Source organism: Trachurus japonicus, chromosome 17, assembly GCF_045865225.1.
Source record: "Trachurus japonicus isolate A0001 chromosome 17, Traja_1.0".
NCBI classification, from domain to species: Eukaryota; Metazoa; Chordata; class Actinopteri; order Carangiformes; family Carangidae; genus Trachurus; species Trachurus japonicus.
The window spans coordinates 17,010,598-17,027,083 of NC_140923.1; the positions used below are offsets into that span (position 1 = coordinate 17,010,598).

The 16,486-nt window shown below is 42.0% G+C and overlaps 1 protein-coding gene across 3 annotated transcripts in view; it reads left to right on the forward strand.

The window, feature by feature from the left end:
• The first annotated feature begins 7,239 nt into the window (after positions 1-7,239).
• Positions 7,240-16,486, forward strand: part of LOC146970421 (pituitary adenylate cyclase-activating polypeptide type I receptor-like) — a 30,029-nt gene continuing 20,782 nt past the window's right edge. The window contains exons 1-2 of one of the 3 annotated variants that reach the window (XM_085803991.1): positions 7,240-7,581; positions 11,494-11,676. In XM_085803991.1, the coding sequence (XP_085660117.1) occupies positions 11,635-11,676 (42 nt within the window). In that variant the 5' untranslated portion in view covers positions 7,240-7,581; positions 11,494-11,634. The remainder of the gene's footprint in view (positions 7,582-11,493; positions 11,677-16,486) is intronic. The other 2 variants (XM_085803990.1, XM_085803992.1) reach the window with 2 other exon arrangements.

Sequence of the window (16,486 nt, forward strand, 5' to 3'; positions counted from 1 at the left end):
CTGCCATTGCTCCACATTTGTTTTTAAAGAGCTGGAGAGAGGGTGAGAGCTCAGTATGGACAACCAAAGATTTTCCATCAGCCTTTTTCTCATCTCGCCATCTGCCATTGCAAGAAAACATTAGCTCACTGAGTACTGAGATATCAGCAGCCTTCCTTCTCCTCCTCCTCTTTTTTTGTGCCATATACCAATCCAGCAGACTTCATGTGAAATCTTAATGCAGAAACACAGCAAACGCAGGCCAGTTAAAGAAGCTGCCAGTTATCTCAGCAGCGTTCTCTGTTTATTATCATTATGAAAATATTTCTAAATTGATGATGTTTATTTTGTGTCAAACAGTGGCACAGCAGACCTTTAAATATTTCAAATCCATGTTTTAATAACACTTAATTTAGAATGTCCTGCAAAAGTTCAGCAACACTTGTAAGACACTGTCGAGGAAGGTTGAGGTTAAGATATTATTATAACCTTGAAGTGTGTTTTGCTTAATGCTAAAGACAGGAGAAGATAGACATCAAGACAAGATTTGTGGTGAAACCAGAACTGATGAAATAATTGATGTAATTCATTAGGGCAAAGGTTGAGATATGATATGACGTGTCTGTGGGACAGGCTGACGCAGGCCGAGGAGAGGAGGCCGCAAGGTCAGTTACAGTAAGGTGGCAGAGATTTGAGATGGGGAAGTACACACATTGACCAAATAAGGCAAGAACCGGTGAAGAATAATGGAGAAATTGTCCCGTGATTCGGGCCTATAAAAAGGTTATCCGCCCGGAAGCCGAGGAGTGTGTGTCAGGACCGGGCGCGAGAACAAAGCGGTCAGACCCTATACTCCTGCGAGGACCGAGAACTGGTGCAGTTGTAGAACTTAGAAAGACGACTTCGACTTAAAAAGAAAGAGAAGACTTGCACTCAGTGATTTGGTCTTGGGTGGTCCCCACAATCTCTGCCATCGAGGTTGGCTGAGCCTAGAGAAGAACCAGCTACCAGAGCCAGAGCAAGGAAGGAGGGATCCTCAGCCCGAACCACCACCCCGGCAGAAGGGGTTCAAGAAATTCATGACTGGCCGACCAAAGCCTGTATACTCCCCAAAAATCTGGTAATTATTCATCAGATGTAGGGTTGATTGATAGGGAGAAATTGATTTGATAATTTTGTTTTTATGCTCTGATGCTGCTTTGTCACTGCTAAATTCCTGTAATAACAATTCAACCTAAAAGACAAGAGAAATGTTATCCTCATCTTTGTGTCTGTGGGTTTAATTCAATTATCACTGTGATGCTCCATGATACAGTAGTAAAAAGCTAAGCCGTGTGCACAACATCGTTAGGACTCTTAAGGGTTAATCTAGTTTTGTGTCCACTTGAGAATAGTTAAACAGGTCCTTAGGGTTGTTTTTCCAAACCCTTAAATTGAACCTAGCCAATAACAAGTGCCAAGATCATAAGAGGAAAGCTGCCGTTAATGGGCGTGACTGGATAAATATTCTCACTTACATTCAGTCATTGGGCTGACTCTTTTATCCAAAGCAACTCACAAGTGTGGGACATGATTATATTCTATTATGTATTATATTTGTCAGTCCTATTTGGTTTTATTACTATTTTCTTTTTTTGCATTTTGCATTTTGCATTTTGATAGTGAGACATTTCTCAGATTGTAAGCTCAACACAAATAGCTCCTGCACTCAAACCCCACCAACAGGTACACAGCATTTAATGAGTATAAAGACAAGTGAAAAATTCATGTACAAGTAAGTGATAATAGAGGAGGAGAACAGGGAAGTGGAGGGAGCACAAAGTTGTAAATAGGCCTGGGACGATAATAAATTTTGCTGGACGATATATTGTCCCACAAATTATTGACGATAAACGATATTATTGACACATTTTTTTGAGAACAAATTAACCACTAATATAATAATAATATTTCATAATAATGTAAGCAGTCCCTTTTAAATGCGATAAACTTTTATTTCTCATTAGTATTTTTTTTTTAACCATTGTAATTGGAATGACAAGAACTTATATAGCTACCATCCTAAATAAATAAAATAAACAAAAAATAATAAACAGTGCAGCTCTTCTGTCCAATAACGTTATACACCTGAAGCTCCACTTTTCATTCAAACAAACTAATATGACTTCCACAGGTGTAAGATTTCATCAATGAGACTAGCATTTATCTCCTAAAAAGTATTAAACCAGCCGACGGTAAACCTCTAAAAACCTGCTGATAAGTTTTAGTTGTTTGCTCCCCCAATGACGGAGGTTGACCGGCCCGTGAGCTGCTGCAGACGGCTGCAGACTGGGAAGCCCCGCTCCTCCTGCTCGCTGCTACCACATTAGCTCCAAAAACGTCGGAGGAAATCTCCTAACAGGCGATATGTGGATAAACTGACCACAGACTGGGGATCTGAACTGTGACTTTCTCGCATGAAAAAATATTAAAACTTTATAAAGTGACGTGTTAACAGCGCGGCAGCAAGAATTACGGTAAAATAGCTTTTTAGCTGCTTAGCTTTACAGCTAGCGCTGCCGGTTGCTGAGAAATGCATTCTGGGAAACAAAGATCCTGGATGACTGAAAAGAGGGTTCACTCCTTTCATTCTGCTATGAAACAAACGGCCCAGGTGCTGAGACCGATGCACAGAGTGAAGCCTCTTGTCATCCAGCCTGGTTGGAGACCAGAGACCAGGAAAACAAATACGTGCGCATGCACATGGCGATTTATCGAGGCCGGAAAAACTATCGAGTTCATTTTCATTTATCGTGCGATTAATTGATTTATTGATTATCGTCCCAGGCCTAGTTGTAAATTAAATAGCTTCTCACTGACTTTGAACCATTTTCAAGTGTCTATATCTGTTTGTATTATTTTCGCTGTGCAGTCAAAATATGACATTTCCAGAGTGAGAGGCTCTCGTATCAATTCAACCAGACTGTGCAAAGCAAAATAGGTCAATTCGTGGCCAGAAGGAAATATATCTGGCGTTGTTCTCCATACAAGTGAAAGAAGCAGCACAAAATCTTGTCAGACTGCACCTAAAACCCCGGTCTGAGACCCTTCTTGTGAGATGTTTAGTTTAACACTAACACACCTTTGTTATCATGCCCCTGTGGGTTTAATCATCCACTCGTTATACATTGTTGTGTTATTTAGTTTAGCTGAAGTAATAGTGGGAGCAGTTTGAATTTTTTCTTATCTTCTTCCAACATGATTTTAATGGATTTTCCGTCTTTCCCCCTCCTCCGCCTTTTCTCATGTGCATAGCTGATTGATTAATCTCCCCCAAGTGAGACACTCAGTGGGAGGGGAATGGAGAAGGGATGCAGGGTGAGGATGAGGTCTCGCCTGGTTCCCCACAGTGTCCTCTTTGAGACCGGGTGGGCAGGTGGTCTTAGCACTCAACCACTTGATGCTGTCCTCCCACATTTAGTCAAAGACAAGTCTCCCCGGATAGCCAATGGTGTGATTGGTGCGTGATGGCAGAGGAGAGGCAGACAGAGAGGGGGAGATGTCCTGTGGAGAGCCTCATCGAGTGGTGGAGCAATGGAGCAAACACAACGTCAAGAGACTGAGAGTTACGTCAATAAAGCAACAGACACACTCTTCTAGTCTGCATTTTCTCAAACCCTATTGGTATAAAAACAGGTTTACTAGTATAATATTTCTTCAAATACTGGGAGTTTCATTTCACAGGGAGCCGATGAATGACCAACTGACCATCACTTGATAAATATGATCAATTAAACTGATAAACTGTAAACTGTTTTCTTGTCTGTAACAACATCTATTGCACGTCTGTCCGTCCTGGGTGAGGGATCCCTCCTCTGTTGCTCACCCTGAGGTTTCTCCGATTTTTCCCTGTTAAAAAGGTTTCCATGGAGTTTTTCCTCAGTCGATGTGAGGGTCTAAGGACAGAGGATGTTGTTACGATGCCATGTAAAGCCCTTTGAGACAAACTGTTTGTAAAAACGGGCTATACAAATAAAATTGCCTTGCCTTGCCTTGCCTTAAGTGTTTTAATATTCAACAAAGACGGCAGGAAAGCTGCCCTGCAGCAGAGCTTTTTAAAGGAGTGGTTAGACATTTTGTAATATGTACTTATTTGCTTTCTCACTGAGAACTAGATGAGAAGATTCACAACAATCTATCTGTACTTTGAATGGGACATATTGTGGAAATATCACTTCCTGGGTTGAAATCCATGTGGTTTTACGAGCTGTTTCCTTGGTTATCTGACAATGATGAAATTAATTTTCAAATTTGCATAATACCACCCATAACTGTGAGCACCTGTACCAGTAAAGGGGGCGGGGCCTGGTGAGCAGTGGCTCATTTGCATTTAAAGGGACCGGCACTGAAACCAGCCTTTCTGAACAGAGCTGTTTTGAGCGGATGAAAAGAGCTGTGATGTTTGATCCTTGTGGTATTTTGACCGAAGCATGTCTTTAAGACACCTGGGAACTATTTTAATGTGTGGAAAAGGGGCATTATATGTCTCCTTTAATATGAAGATACAGCCAAGTTACACCAGTGGAGAAACCTTCTTCAAACTTCAAAACCCAGTATATTGGCTCAAACTTCAGTGTTTACTACAGTAAGTAGAAATAGGTCCGGTAAGTAAGCATAACCATTGTCTCTCAGTCTCTATATAACTGAGTCTGATTTCTACACAGATGTTTGCTTACTAGTCTAGAAGAAGCATCAGTTCACCATCAAACTGCTGTCTCTGACTATTGTCTCTAATGCATCTTTGCTTGTTCTGAAGTGCTAACCAGCTATAGCCCTCACCTGCCTGCTTAGTTTTTTTTTGTAGTTAAGATCTTTCCTAAATTTTAATTGATGCAACCTGAACTAACTTGTACTCAAGATTTGTCTGTCCCTGTTAGACATTTCATCAGGCTAGAAATGTCAAATCTGACAATAAGTTGTTTGTATCACACCTCTCCTAGGTACAAGGTGACAGGATATCAAATTACATAACAGGAAGTGGTGCATACTGCATTTGACTTGTTGCCTCTTACTGAAACTCATTCATTTGTGTGGGTGTCTACTTTCTCACTCTCTCTTTTTGAGAAATTATAGTGGAAACCACAGACAACATGTCACCCCCAGCTTCATCTACCCTGTATGCTGATGCGGCTGTTTGCATTAGTGTTTGAAATGTTAGAAGCTGCATTTGTGCGAAATGAGAACCACATAGATTTGTCCTGGTCTGAGGTTGGAGGAGGCGATTTAATAGCCAGGAGGTTACTGGTTTGACCCTTGACACTGACACACATTTCAATTATGGTATCCACCATCAGTGTCGCCCTGTCCTTGACTAAATGCCTGAGACCCTAAATTGATTATTCCTTTCTGCGAGCATTATGACGGCACAATGTCTCCACTGTCTGTGGAGATATTTCAACAATACCCAAATAAAACCACAGTAATTCCGGTTTTAGTTTTTCTACCCTTCTTTCTATTCTGCTCACTCACAGATGTAATTATCACAGCAGTGTATGATGCCCTCTCTGCCTCGCTGCTCGGTCTGAAGTTCATAGAGAGCCGGAGAGCAAGAAACTCTTGAAGCCACTGGAAGATGCAGCTGAGTGTTTGCCATGGAAACAAGGCTCCAATCATTGTCTTACCTGCTTTTATTGCACAAATATAGCCGACAGACTAGACTGGCGACTGCAGCAACAGAGAATTTTTTGAATTTCTCTCAATGAGAAAGCATTTCCATGGATGTCCTTGAGGCAGGTCCAGTAACAGTGTTAAAATGTTCCGGTAAGAGCAGGAAACATGCGTCACTGCCCTTCATCCAATCAGACGTTGTCATGGATTTTTTTTTTTCCCCCTTCCTTCCACATTTAATACATTTTGATAGTGCTGGTGTATTCAAGGCAAGTCTTTCTGGCCTTTTCTATTTCCTGTATTGTTCTCTGAGAATATCCACAACATGGCAGGTTTTAATACTTTTTATGCCTCATTGATTTATGGCCAACCCATCAACAGGCCCCAGCTGGGTGATCAATCACCTCTGAGTCGCTGTGCACTCAAAACACTGGGCTGCATATGACCAGGGGTAGATATAGTAGCCAAATGGACCCACATGTAACCCCTCAGATCTGGGCAGAACCAGACTGTGCATCATGTTGTTTATCCAGTAAAAACAACACTAAAAGTTTCACACATTTTAAAATGAACTGATATCAGTGGAGCTGCTGTTTGTAAATCTGAAAACCCCACAGTCATGGACGGATTATGAGACAACAGGCCTCTGGACACAGATATTTAAAAGACCTCCCGCAGGATTGAAGGAGCATCTGTTTGTTGTCACTTTGCATCGATCTCCTTGCATTTGTGTTCCTTCTCTTTGCATCCAGTCATTTTGCATCCATCTCTACAGTATGTGTGATTTTTGAAGGTTGCCTCATCTCTCTATAGCTGCTTTGCATCTGTAGCCTACAGCTCTATGGTCATTGCAGACTCTCCAACAATGCTGGACAGGATGCTGCCCCTGTCCCTATCCCACTGGATCACAGCAACCTCTTTGAGTTTTTAATCAAAGCAGTTCTCAGTACTCAGAGGGAAATGGTTTTTGATTTGCAGATCAGATGCTTTGATAGACTTGAGTTGAGTTTTTTTTTTTTTTGGTCTTTCAGCTCATCCATGCCCTGAGGCGGGTGTTAGGTCGCTGTCCGTGGTGCTGAAAGTAAACAGGATTGCCAGCAGCTACAGCGGCCACTGCGGATCACTTCTGTGGGGGATGATGATGTTTTCTTTTTCTTTTCTTTTTTTGGACTAAAATGTCACAGCTCGCCCTGACTAACACGCACTTTGGGATTTGGATTTCTCTGGCACACAGGCAGGAATTCAGATGTTAAACTTTTTGACTAAACGTGAGTCACACACATCATCGGTTCGACTCAGCGCCGCACAAATTGCACCCAGCAGGGATCCCGGACCTTGTGCCTTCTGGAGCTGGTAGAGGCGCAGGCGCAGACGTCACCGTGTTTTAGGAATAGTTTTTTTGGTTTTGTTTTTTTTGTTGGGGGGAGCGAAGTCCCACGCATGAGACGCAAACACATGTAAGAGCCCCCCCCCCCTCTCAGCTCAACATCCAAATGTTGAGACGTTTTTTTTTCCCCTATTAAATTTATTTAAGGCTCGCTCCTCCTCCAGCTGCATCCATGCGTTTTGTAGACTAAACTGTCTGTCTCACTTTGTTGCCTCTGTGTCTGATGGTGGTGCGAATCCCGAAGGAACTGACACCAGCCTCCACTTCCACCTCCTCCTCCTCCTCCTTCCCCTCCTCCTCCTCCTCCTCGTCGAGGTGCCGCAGCAGCAGCAGCCAACGCGGCGAGTGCGTCCTGCAGCAGCGGCGGCGGCGGCGGCGGTAACAACAGCAGCTGTAACGGCACCTGTCATTTTCCGGAGGAGCTGATAACCGTGTCAGGAGTAAAAGAAAAAAAAAAGAAAAGAAAAACGAGGCATCCTCCGCAGAAATCCACAGCGAGACACCGCGGGGATCCGTGAATACCGATGGCTTCATGTGTAGATATTTGCGCCTGTGAAAATTACGCATCGGTAAGTTCCCTCCACTTGTTTTTTCCACGCCGACTGCTGCGCGCTTTTACTCATATTTAGCTCTCTCTCTCTGCGGCTCAGCGATGAAGGAGGTTTTCACTTTACGCTAAAAATAAAAAAATAAAAAAAATCACGTCTTCCTCGGTGTCAGTGGAGGAGAAGCCGCGGATGATGGGATCTCGCGTCTGGCGGTACAGTAAAAACAAGCGGGAGGCAGACGCTCCTCTTTTGCTGATGTTTTCCATGTGCAAAGCGAAGGTCACCCATATGCATTGATGAATTAAACGCTTGTGAACGCGGGAATAAAGGCAGGGCAAACACAGCCTATTGATTCTGCACCAGCAAGGCAAGGGAGAAATCATTTGTCACTGATTATAGTAACCAAGACTGATGTTTTTTGTTTTTTTTCTCCTCTTCTGTCTCCGATGTGCAAGCTGCAGTCTGAGGAAATAGCAGCAGACATAAAGTGTTATCTCTATATTATGGGCTATATGGTTTGAATGATGTAATAGCACAGGGGCATTAACAAAAAAGCTGCCAAGAAGTAATGATTGTGAATGGGTGCGTTAGGTTACAGCACACTGACAGACACACGCAGTCCTCCTCCTGACTACAGACATTAACAGACTTGCATTTGGGCTAATTGGAAGCTTCTCCCGTCTTACTGGGATCGGTTTAAACTCGGCATGAATTATTCATGCAAGCACGATGTTCAGAGGAATTCAAACACACACGAGGAAGGAAGGGAGGGGAATGATATGTTGAGACGCATTCTTCGAAAATTCCCTCTTACAACGGAGATAAATCATTTAAGGAGACGGTGCACGGACCTGGAGATCGAGCTCTCACTTGTTCTCTCTGGGGATTTTGTTGTTGTTGCTCTGTCTGCATCTGTAACTGGTGACACACACACACACACACACACACACACACACACACACACACACACACACTCATTTTCTTCCTATCACAGGTTGACTGTGTTTTACACCAGTTGTTATTGTATTTGATTGAAAACCTGTCAGGGCTTGTTCATCTTTTCATCTCTTTTTTTATATGTCATGCTGTCTCTCTGGTAGGGGCATTTTCCCATTGAAACAAACAGCATTATGCTTTTTTTTTCTCTTTTCTTCCCATCAGTGCTGTATGTAGCATCACAAATCACATAGCCTATACACCCAGAGCTGTGCAAATGCTCTACTGCTTTAGGATAGTTTGTTTGTTGTTGGGCCCTTCTGTTTATTGCTGCAGTGCTTCCTCTATATACCATATGTTCTAAATACCAAGGGCTGTTTTTTTCCTGATTTCATTTGCACCCTCCAGCAACATGGCTGCTCTGATACTTTTGACAGAGAATAACAGAAACACAGCTACCTGATCCCATGTCCATGCAGCTCCTCATCTGTCTGTTTCTGTTTGCATCTGATGGTGTGTGTGTTTATCTTTTTCTTTGTTTAAACCTTCATCCCAACATTTTGGTCTCAGCCCTATTGACATGTGTTATCCTCTGTCTATATCCCCCGGTTTTTCCCCTCTGTGCACGCCACGGTCTGTCCTATTACTTGATAAAGCATCCAAGATATGGTTCAGAGGTAATTGGATTCAGTTCTGGAGGGAAGGGACACAGAGTGGAATTTGTCAGTCTGTGTGTTCATGAATTAGCTTATGGAGAAGACTTGTGTGTGTGCGCGTGATGTGTGTGTGTGACATTGTGCATGTGCTTTATATGTCTCTGCTGGTGCTGGCTGGTGTGTGCTTTGTGTTTGCAGTGAATCATTATGTTTTCAGGAAGCTGTGCTGATGAGTAAGACACAAGGGCGGCTGAGTTTGGGAGGGGGGGTTGTTTCAAAGTCTGACTCCAGACACATAAATTCAATTGTCTTAGAGGAAATTTATGTTGTGATCCTCCCATTTTTTATTTTTTTATTTTTTTGCCTTTGCTAATCAACTCGTCCCCCATAAATCCTCCCTCGTCTCAAGTTTCTGCTTTGATTTAGAGCTAAGGTGATGACATGTTTTTTTGGTGGTTGTTTATAATGTTGGTAGAAAATGGCAGCATTTCCTCTGTGATTTGATCAAGGAGGTTTTATGAGTGTCAGAGTCTGTGGGGACAAGATATGAACAGCACCACAATGTGTCGATACTGTATGTGTGATGTGTGTGTATATGTTTTTTATTTGCAGGGCTGCAACAGTTTATTCATTACCAGTTCATCTTACCTTGGTGAATATTGATTAGTCTATAATGCTACAGAAAACAGTGGAAAAACGTCACGATATCCCTTAGGTCCAAGGTGACGTCATCAAGTTGTTTATGTGGTCGCACTAACATGACACTAACACAGTCGTTACACAACAAAGCCTCACAATAGTATTTCTCTATTAATGGTGGAGGAATTGATTAATCGACCAGTAGTTTCAATCCCAGTCTTTTTTTTGTGTTGATTTCAGCTTCTTTTCACTCAGTTCATGTTGTGACTGTGACTCTTAATTGTGTTCCCATACATACGAGGCCATTCACAATGCATCGGTGTGTCTGAGACATCAAAAGCCATTAACACTACATATTGATATGGAATATACATATTAAAAATACATATGACATGGTTCTTAAAAGAATAAAACTTTAATGAAAAAAGATCAAGATCAAGTAGGAGTTTGTTTATTTTAAGGTGTTTTAAGATATGATAGACATAAGACCAGGTATCAGACTCCTTTATATCCACAAATTATATCTATATCATTATCCACACCGGGGTATAATGTAAAAACAAAAAATCTCATGCGCTTGTGTTGATTTTCATGTTAATTACTCCCATAAAGTGACAATGGTTGTATCAAGGGAAATCTTTTTGGGGGGGTATATTCTATATCTAATATTAATCAACTCTAGAAGTGACAGTAGGTGTGATTTTACATAAATTAACCACTAATTATTTTCATAGTGCAGTCTGTTTCTCTTAATCTTTCAGTCTGCAGTGATGTTGGGATGCTGTATGTCCACTACAGAGTTAAAGCCAGAAACCAATAACTCAATTAACTCTGATAACTCATTAACTCTTGAAGAGCTACAACAACTTATGACAGAATAAAGGCCATCTTAAAGGAGCATCTTAAAAACTTTTAAAGACATTTTTAAGTTAAAAACATAAACATTTTAACATGAAAAGCATTATTTTTTTTCCTGAAACACACAATAATATCTCAAAGTAGCTAATACATCACAGGATCGCATCACCTACATTACGATAGCACAACATTTACCTGCACAGCGCTTTTAGGAGCTATTTGTAAGTTTTGCTGTTGCTATGTAGCCAACATTAGCAGCTGTTTTCACACCACTCAGGAAACATAGTGAGTTCATTCGATTAATTTCTTTATTTACTAAGAGCTGTCTCCAGTGCTGTAAGGCAGCACCAGTATTAACTCTTAGCTCTACCAAGTGTTCTTCTTTGAGGCGCCAACCAGCTAGCCCTCTTTAGCTGTAGCTCTTCAGTAGTAGAAGACATTTCTTAAACCTTTAACCTGATTCTATGAGTTTATTATTTGAATCTTATACTCTAGAACAATATTGGGACTTAATTTCTTAACTTTTCTCCTTCACTGAAGTTAGCACGCTGTAGCCAGGTAGCCCACGGCCATCATTTCACTTCTGCTAGCAGCTGCTAGTAGCCTCCAATCTGCCCTGAAGACTTAACACTGCACCAAGGGTGTATTTTAACCTCTTGTATTGTAAAGACAATGATGGGCGAAGCTCTTGACAAGAGACAATCACTACCGCCCACTCCCACAGCAAGACACGCCACATTCGGCTGCAAAGGAAACGCACAAATAGCGAAAGAAATACTGTAATGATGCTGTTGTGTTGTTGTTTGATCTCTTACAGTCCTTCTCTCTTTGTGTTGCATTTCAGAGCCCTTGATGCTGAAGTGTGTTGACGCTGAGGGGAGCAATTTCAGCGCATCCCAGTGAACATACACACCCAGACACACACACAGACGCACACACATATATATTGTGGTGCCTTTTGGATACAAGAGCGTCACAGGAGACAATGAGAGGCTACCTGCTGACTGCAATCTTTCTGCTGCCCTTGGTGAGTAGTTTGTGTGCGTCTGTGTACTGTGCTGCACATGTGTGTGTGTGTATACGAGCATACAGGGATGCATACATACGTAAGTGTGCTCGTGCAGCATCAGCCCGCCTCATCCTCATCCTCAGCTCTAGCTTTTGGTTTTATTTCCATACGTGCAGCCAGCGCTCCGTGTTACAACGTGGGTGTGTCAGTGACAGGCGCTGGAGGGATGGAGATCACCATATGCCACATCAGCACATCAGCATACGTTACAGGTCCTGGATCAGCTCTTGTGTTAAAGCGACTGGCATGCCTGTTCGGACAATAACAGATGGCCCGGCTGACCGTGGAGCTGCCTATCCATCTGCTCTGACTCACTTTTATTAGTGGTCTCATTGAAATAAAAAACAGAATGGAAGAGTTGTGCAAGATGTGTGTGGGAGGAATTATATCCAGCGCAGGGATGCAGCACCGCAGCAGTTTCCTTGGTGAAGCCACACGCAAACATGAATTGTTTTTGGGTGATGTAAAAATACACATTGCCTCATGTATTTCTGACATCCTGGTATTCGTGGTCTTCCTCTCATTTTTGATGATGACTTCTTGATGCTTTTGTGGTGGCCAGGAAACAGCAGGACCTACCAATTGATGATGGTTACTAGGGAGACCAAAATTAATTCACAATGTGGCCTTGAAGTCACAAATATCTTTTCTAACCTTTACGTTAACACTGCCCCCAACATGTATGAAGTGTTCCTCCAGCTGACATCTTTGCACAATGCGGTCTCGGGCTGACCTTCAGCCGGATGATGTGGCAGATACGTCTGTTGTGATGTACTTATTGTGTGTCAAATGGGTCTGTACGGAGGGCCAGTGGTCTGCAACGTCAAATGGGAGTTTTATTATCTGTGCTGCACAGTGCTGTGGGAGCTACTGAGTTATCTGGCCCCTTGAAAATAGCCTTGGGGAGGGAAGCGGGATTCTGCAGCTTCAAAATGGGCAGCTTATCTAGACAGACATCTGTTTCAGAGAGGAGAGGAGTAATTGGGAGCAGAGAATAGCAAGCACACTTAAAAAAGAATTCATTGATCGGTCCTCTGGCACATGCGTCGTTGTCATGGTGCCTGTTTTAGGTGGGAGCTCTTTAAACCCTCGGTAATCCTTAGTTAACCTTGCACCAAATCACTCTCCTCTGTTGTTATTGATTTCCAGGAATTATGTCACCAATTACAAATTACAAATGCGAAAGGTGTGATTTTTTCTCATCTGCACCTATGCAAAAAGCTAGAAAGTGAGTGTGGGAAGTGTCAGTCAAACACAGTATGTGTTGGTGAGTGTACAGTATTTATTATTAATTATAAGGATAAATAAGCATTTAGTTTAGTTTAGTTAGAGAGCATTCAAGTTTTTCATCCAAGTTTTAAATGACTGGAATATAAACTTAATTGATGCAACAATTGTTATTTTATTATTAAAGCTAGTTATTATTTCAAAGGAGGTTAAATCGAAAGCAACTGGACTTAGTCATTTGTCTAGGAAGACGTTTCACCTCTCATCCAAGAGGCTTCATCAGTTCATGTACGCATCTGACCAGGCTGGGACTGGTCCAACTATCTGGTGTGGAGACTCACTATTTAACCTCTTGTGTGGGCGTTCACAAGGGTGATGATGTCACTGGTTCCCTTTTGTGCTCCAAGTGCCAACGACAGTCGTTTAAATGACTGTCTTTGATGGAAAGTTGGTTTCGACTTCGTTAGTGCCCTATGTTGTTATAACGACAGTCCCAGCCTGGTCAGTTGCGTACATGAACTGATGAAGCCTCTTGGATGAGAGGTGAAACGTCTTCCTAGACAAATAACTAAGTCCAGCTGCTTTCGATTTAACCTCCTTTGAAATACTATGACCTGGGCAAATGAGAATATGCACCGGCTTCAAGCTAGTTATTAGTTTATTTTTATTGATGTGTACAGTGTGTGTGTGGGTGTTGATGATGGATAAAAGTTAAAATGTGGCTTGGCTCAACTCGACTGCAACCCATATGAGCATGTACCAGTGGGTTGGTAACAATAATAAGATCAGTAGGAGTAGGGTTGTCACGAGCACCGATACTTCGGTACCAAGTCGATGCCAACACGTGAAAAATACGTCGATACCTGCTTTTTTTTCAGTACCATGAGTACCGGATATACAACTTTACCCTCGGCGTGCTGTGTCCTGTTGGAACTGAAGTGGGCAGAATACTGTAGGCTTACACGAGCGAACACGATGTAGCTACCACGCGTCCATCATGGAGACAAAACAATCTGCCAGTGGTGCAGCATTTGGACCAGAGTGAAAACAAACATTGTGAACGTGAACCATACGAGCTGAAAAATGAAACAGTATGTCACTGTCACACCAGTCTGTGTGAAAACAGCCTTAAAGTGAATTAATGAGAGCAACAGTTCTCTTGTTTAGTTGGAGGACACAGTAATGACTAGATGACTTTCTGTTTGTGTTGAGCCAGATTTACCATTTTACTCTGCTTTTAAGTTCATGTTGCTGCGTGCACTTTACATTCTGTGCATTTTGAGAAGTTGTTGAAGGACAGTGGAGCTTAAATACTTGAAAGTTTGATGTGAAACTGTTTTTCAATAAGTGAATCTAGAAGTGCATGGGTTCTTTTTTTTTATTGTGGTATCGAATGAGTATCGAGAATTGTGGAAAAATCACTGGTAGTGGTATCGACTACTGACATTTTGGTATCGTGATGTAGTATACCAATTAACAGTGATAGACACGCAGTTAAAGCTGTGAACAAACTATGATGGATTAAAAAAACGCTTATTATCCGTTTCATATATGAAACATTCATACAGTTCATCCTCATCCTTGTTTTTCATGCTACGCCACCTGACTTCCTCCCTTAATAACTACACTTCATCTAACAATAATCACACATAGCTGTCCTAATAAGCTGCTTGCACATTCGATCTATGGGCTCATTTCTTATGGGAGCACAGTCTCGATCAATACAGATAAAAACGGTAGTAAATACTGTTTCCAATTATAATGAAATATATTTTTAAATAAAGCCCATCCAGCCCAATATCATGTACAAGCCTCCATCCAGGATTCCATAGAAGTAAATTAATGACTAACACATTTCATACTGCCATCTCACAGGCCTGTCTGTGCACATGCCAAACAGATCTGCATCCAATTATTTCCCATTTCTGGGAAGCCTTGCCTACAACATGTATTGGCTCTTAGCTGGTTACCTGCTGCTTAGCAACATGGATGCTTGCTACGGGTACAAAGAGGTCTTTTTCTTTCCAACAATGCCAGTGTCGGTTTCATTAAATGATATCAAACGCCATCGACAACGTGGGGAAACAAAAAAAAAAAAAGAGAGCTTTAATAATATGTGTGTTTTTGTTTTTGTTTAGCCATCATGGTGCGGCAGGAGGTGTTTGTGTGTTGTCTGGAAACGCGATCAGAGCAGATTACAGCAGATAGCTCTGATGATACTTCACATAATTCATGCGATATTTTAAAATTCTGCCCACGTGCGGCGCGATACAGAAAGGAAGTGAATCTTGGGACATCTTCACAGTCGGTTGGTGCCCTATCTTATCTAGGCAGCGAGGCCTGAAGTGAATTTTATATTGGGGGGCAGAGAGATGGAGTGATGAGTCAGCCATGGCTCAGAGGGCCGGGACATATTACACCTATCATTTCACAGAGAGAGAGAACGAGCGAGGGAGTGTGGGGGAGAGGGGGAGGGGAGGGGGGTGCAAGAAAGCTAAGGGTGCAAAACAGAGATTGGCCTTAAGAGAGCAAGAGGGAGAGTTATAGAGCAGGTGACAGATATACGCCAACTCTACTATCTCTGGGTAAATAGTTTCCCTGACTGTACTGCAGAACCAGACAACACCAGTTACTCTCCAGGGTTTTCTTCCTTGGCAGGTTATAGTGACATTCAGAGCATCTCCAGCTTTCTTATCTTATCACGATGAATTTGTAAAGCAAAATTTAAGGCGGGCTGCAAATTCCAGAGGGATTTCATGAATTTACTAAAAGGTGGATGTGAATTTCTACATCTCTGAAGAACTCATTTGAAACATTGTCTGCGTTTACATGCACTTCAGTACCCTGATTTTTATTGGGGTTTTTAAGTATCCCGTTTTTGTGTTTGCGCATGTAAACATGTACCATTTCCCGATTCCAGAAATCGGGATAAGCTCATATCCCGATTTTGAGAAACCCGATTTTGCTGCCTGGAGTACTCCAAAAGAAACCAGGATACTGGAGCATTTAAACACTGAATGATGTAGAAATGTGTTTTTTCACAATGAGACATATACATACTTGATTTTTCTTAATGTGTTTTGCCCAATAAATGTTTGAATGCACACCATGTCCAACACACACAAAGACACAAAATGCACAAAAAAATTCTGGAAACATCTTCATCAATTTAACAGCATGTGAGCTGCAAAACAAACTCACAGCACAACCGAAGTGTTTCTAGGGACACAAAGAAGTGATGGACCCGGCAGCACAACATTTCAAAATTACAGTGCAGTACATATTTCTGAATCTGAATCATACAATATTGATGTTATCATAAATCAAACTGACCTACATGTACAGTATGTTCCTGTATTTGCAGGTGTTTTGCAGTGTGTGTGCTGTTGTCAAATTGATAAAATTGTTTTCTGAGTTTGTAGCATGTTTGTGTCTTTGTGTGTGTTTGCTTAAGTTGAAGTGCGTCGCTCTCAGGAACACTGTGTACCACAGCCCACAAGCAAACTGATGAGAGGGCATCAGTTTCGCCAGATTCCCCAAA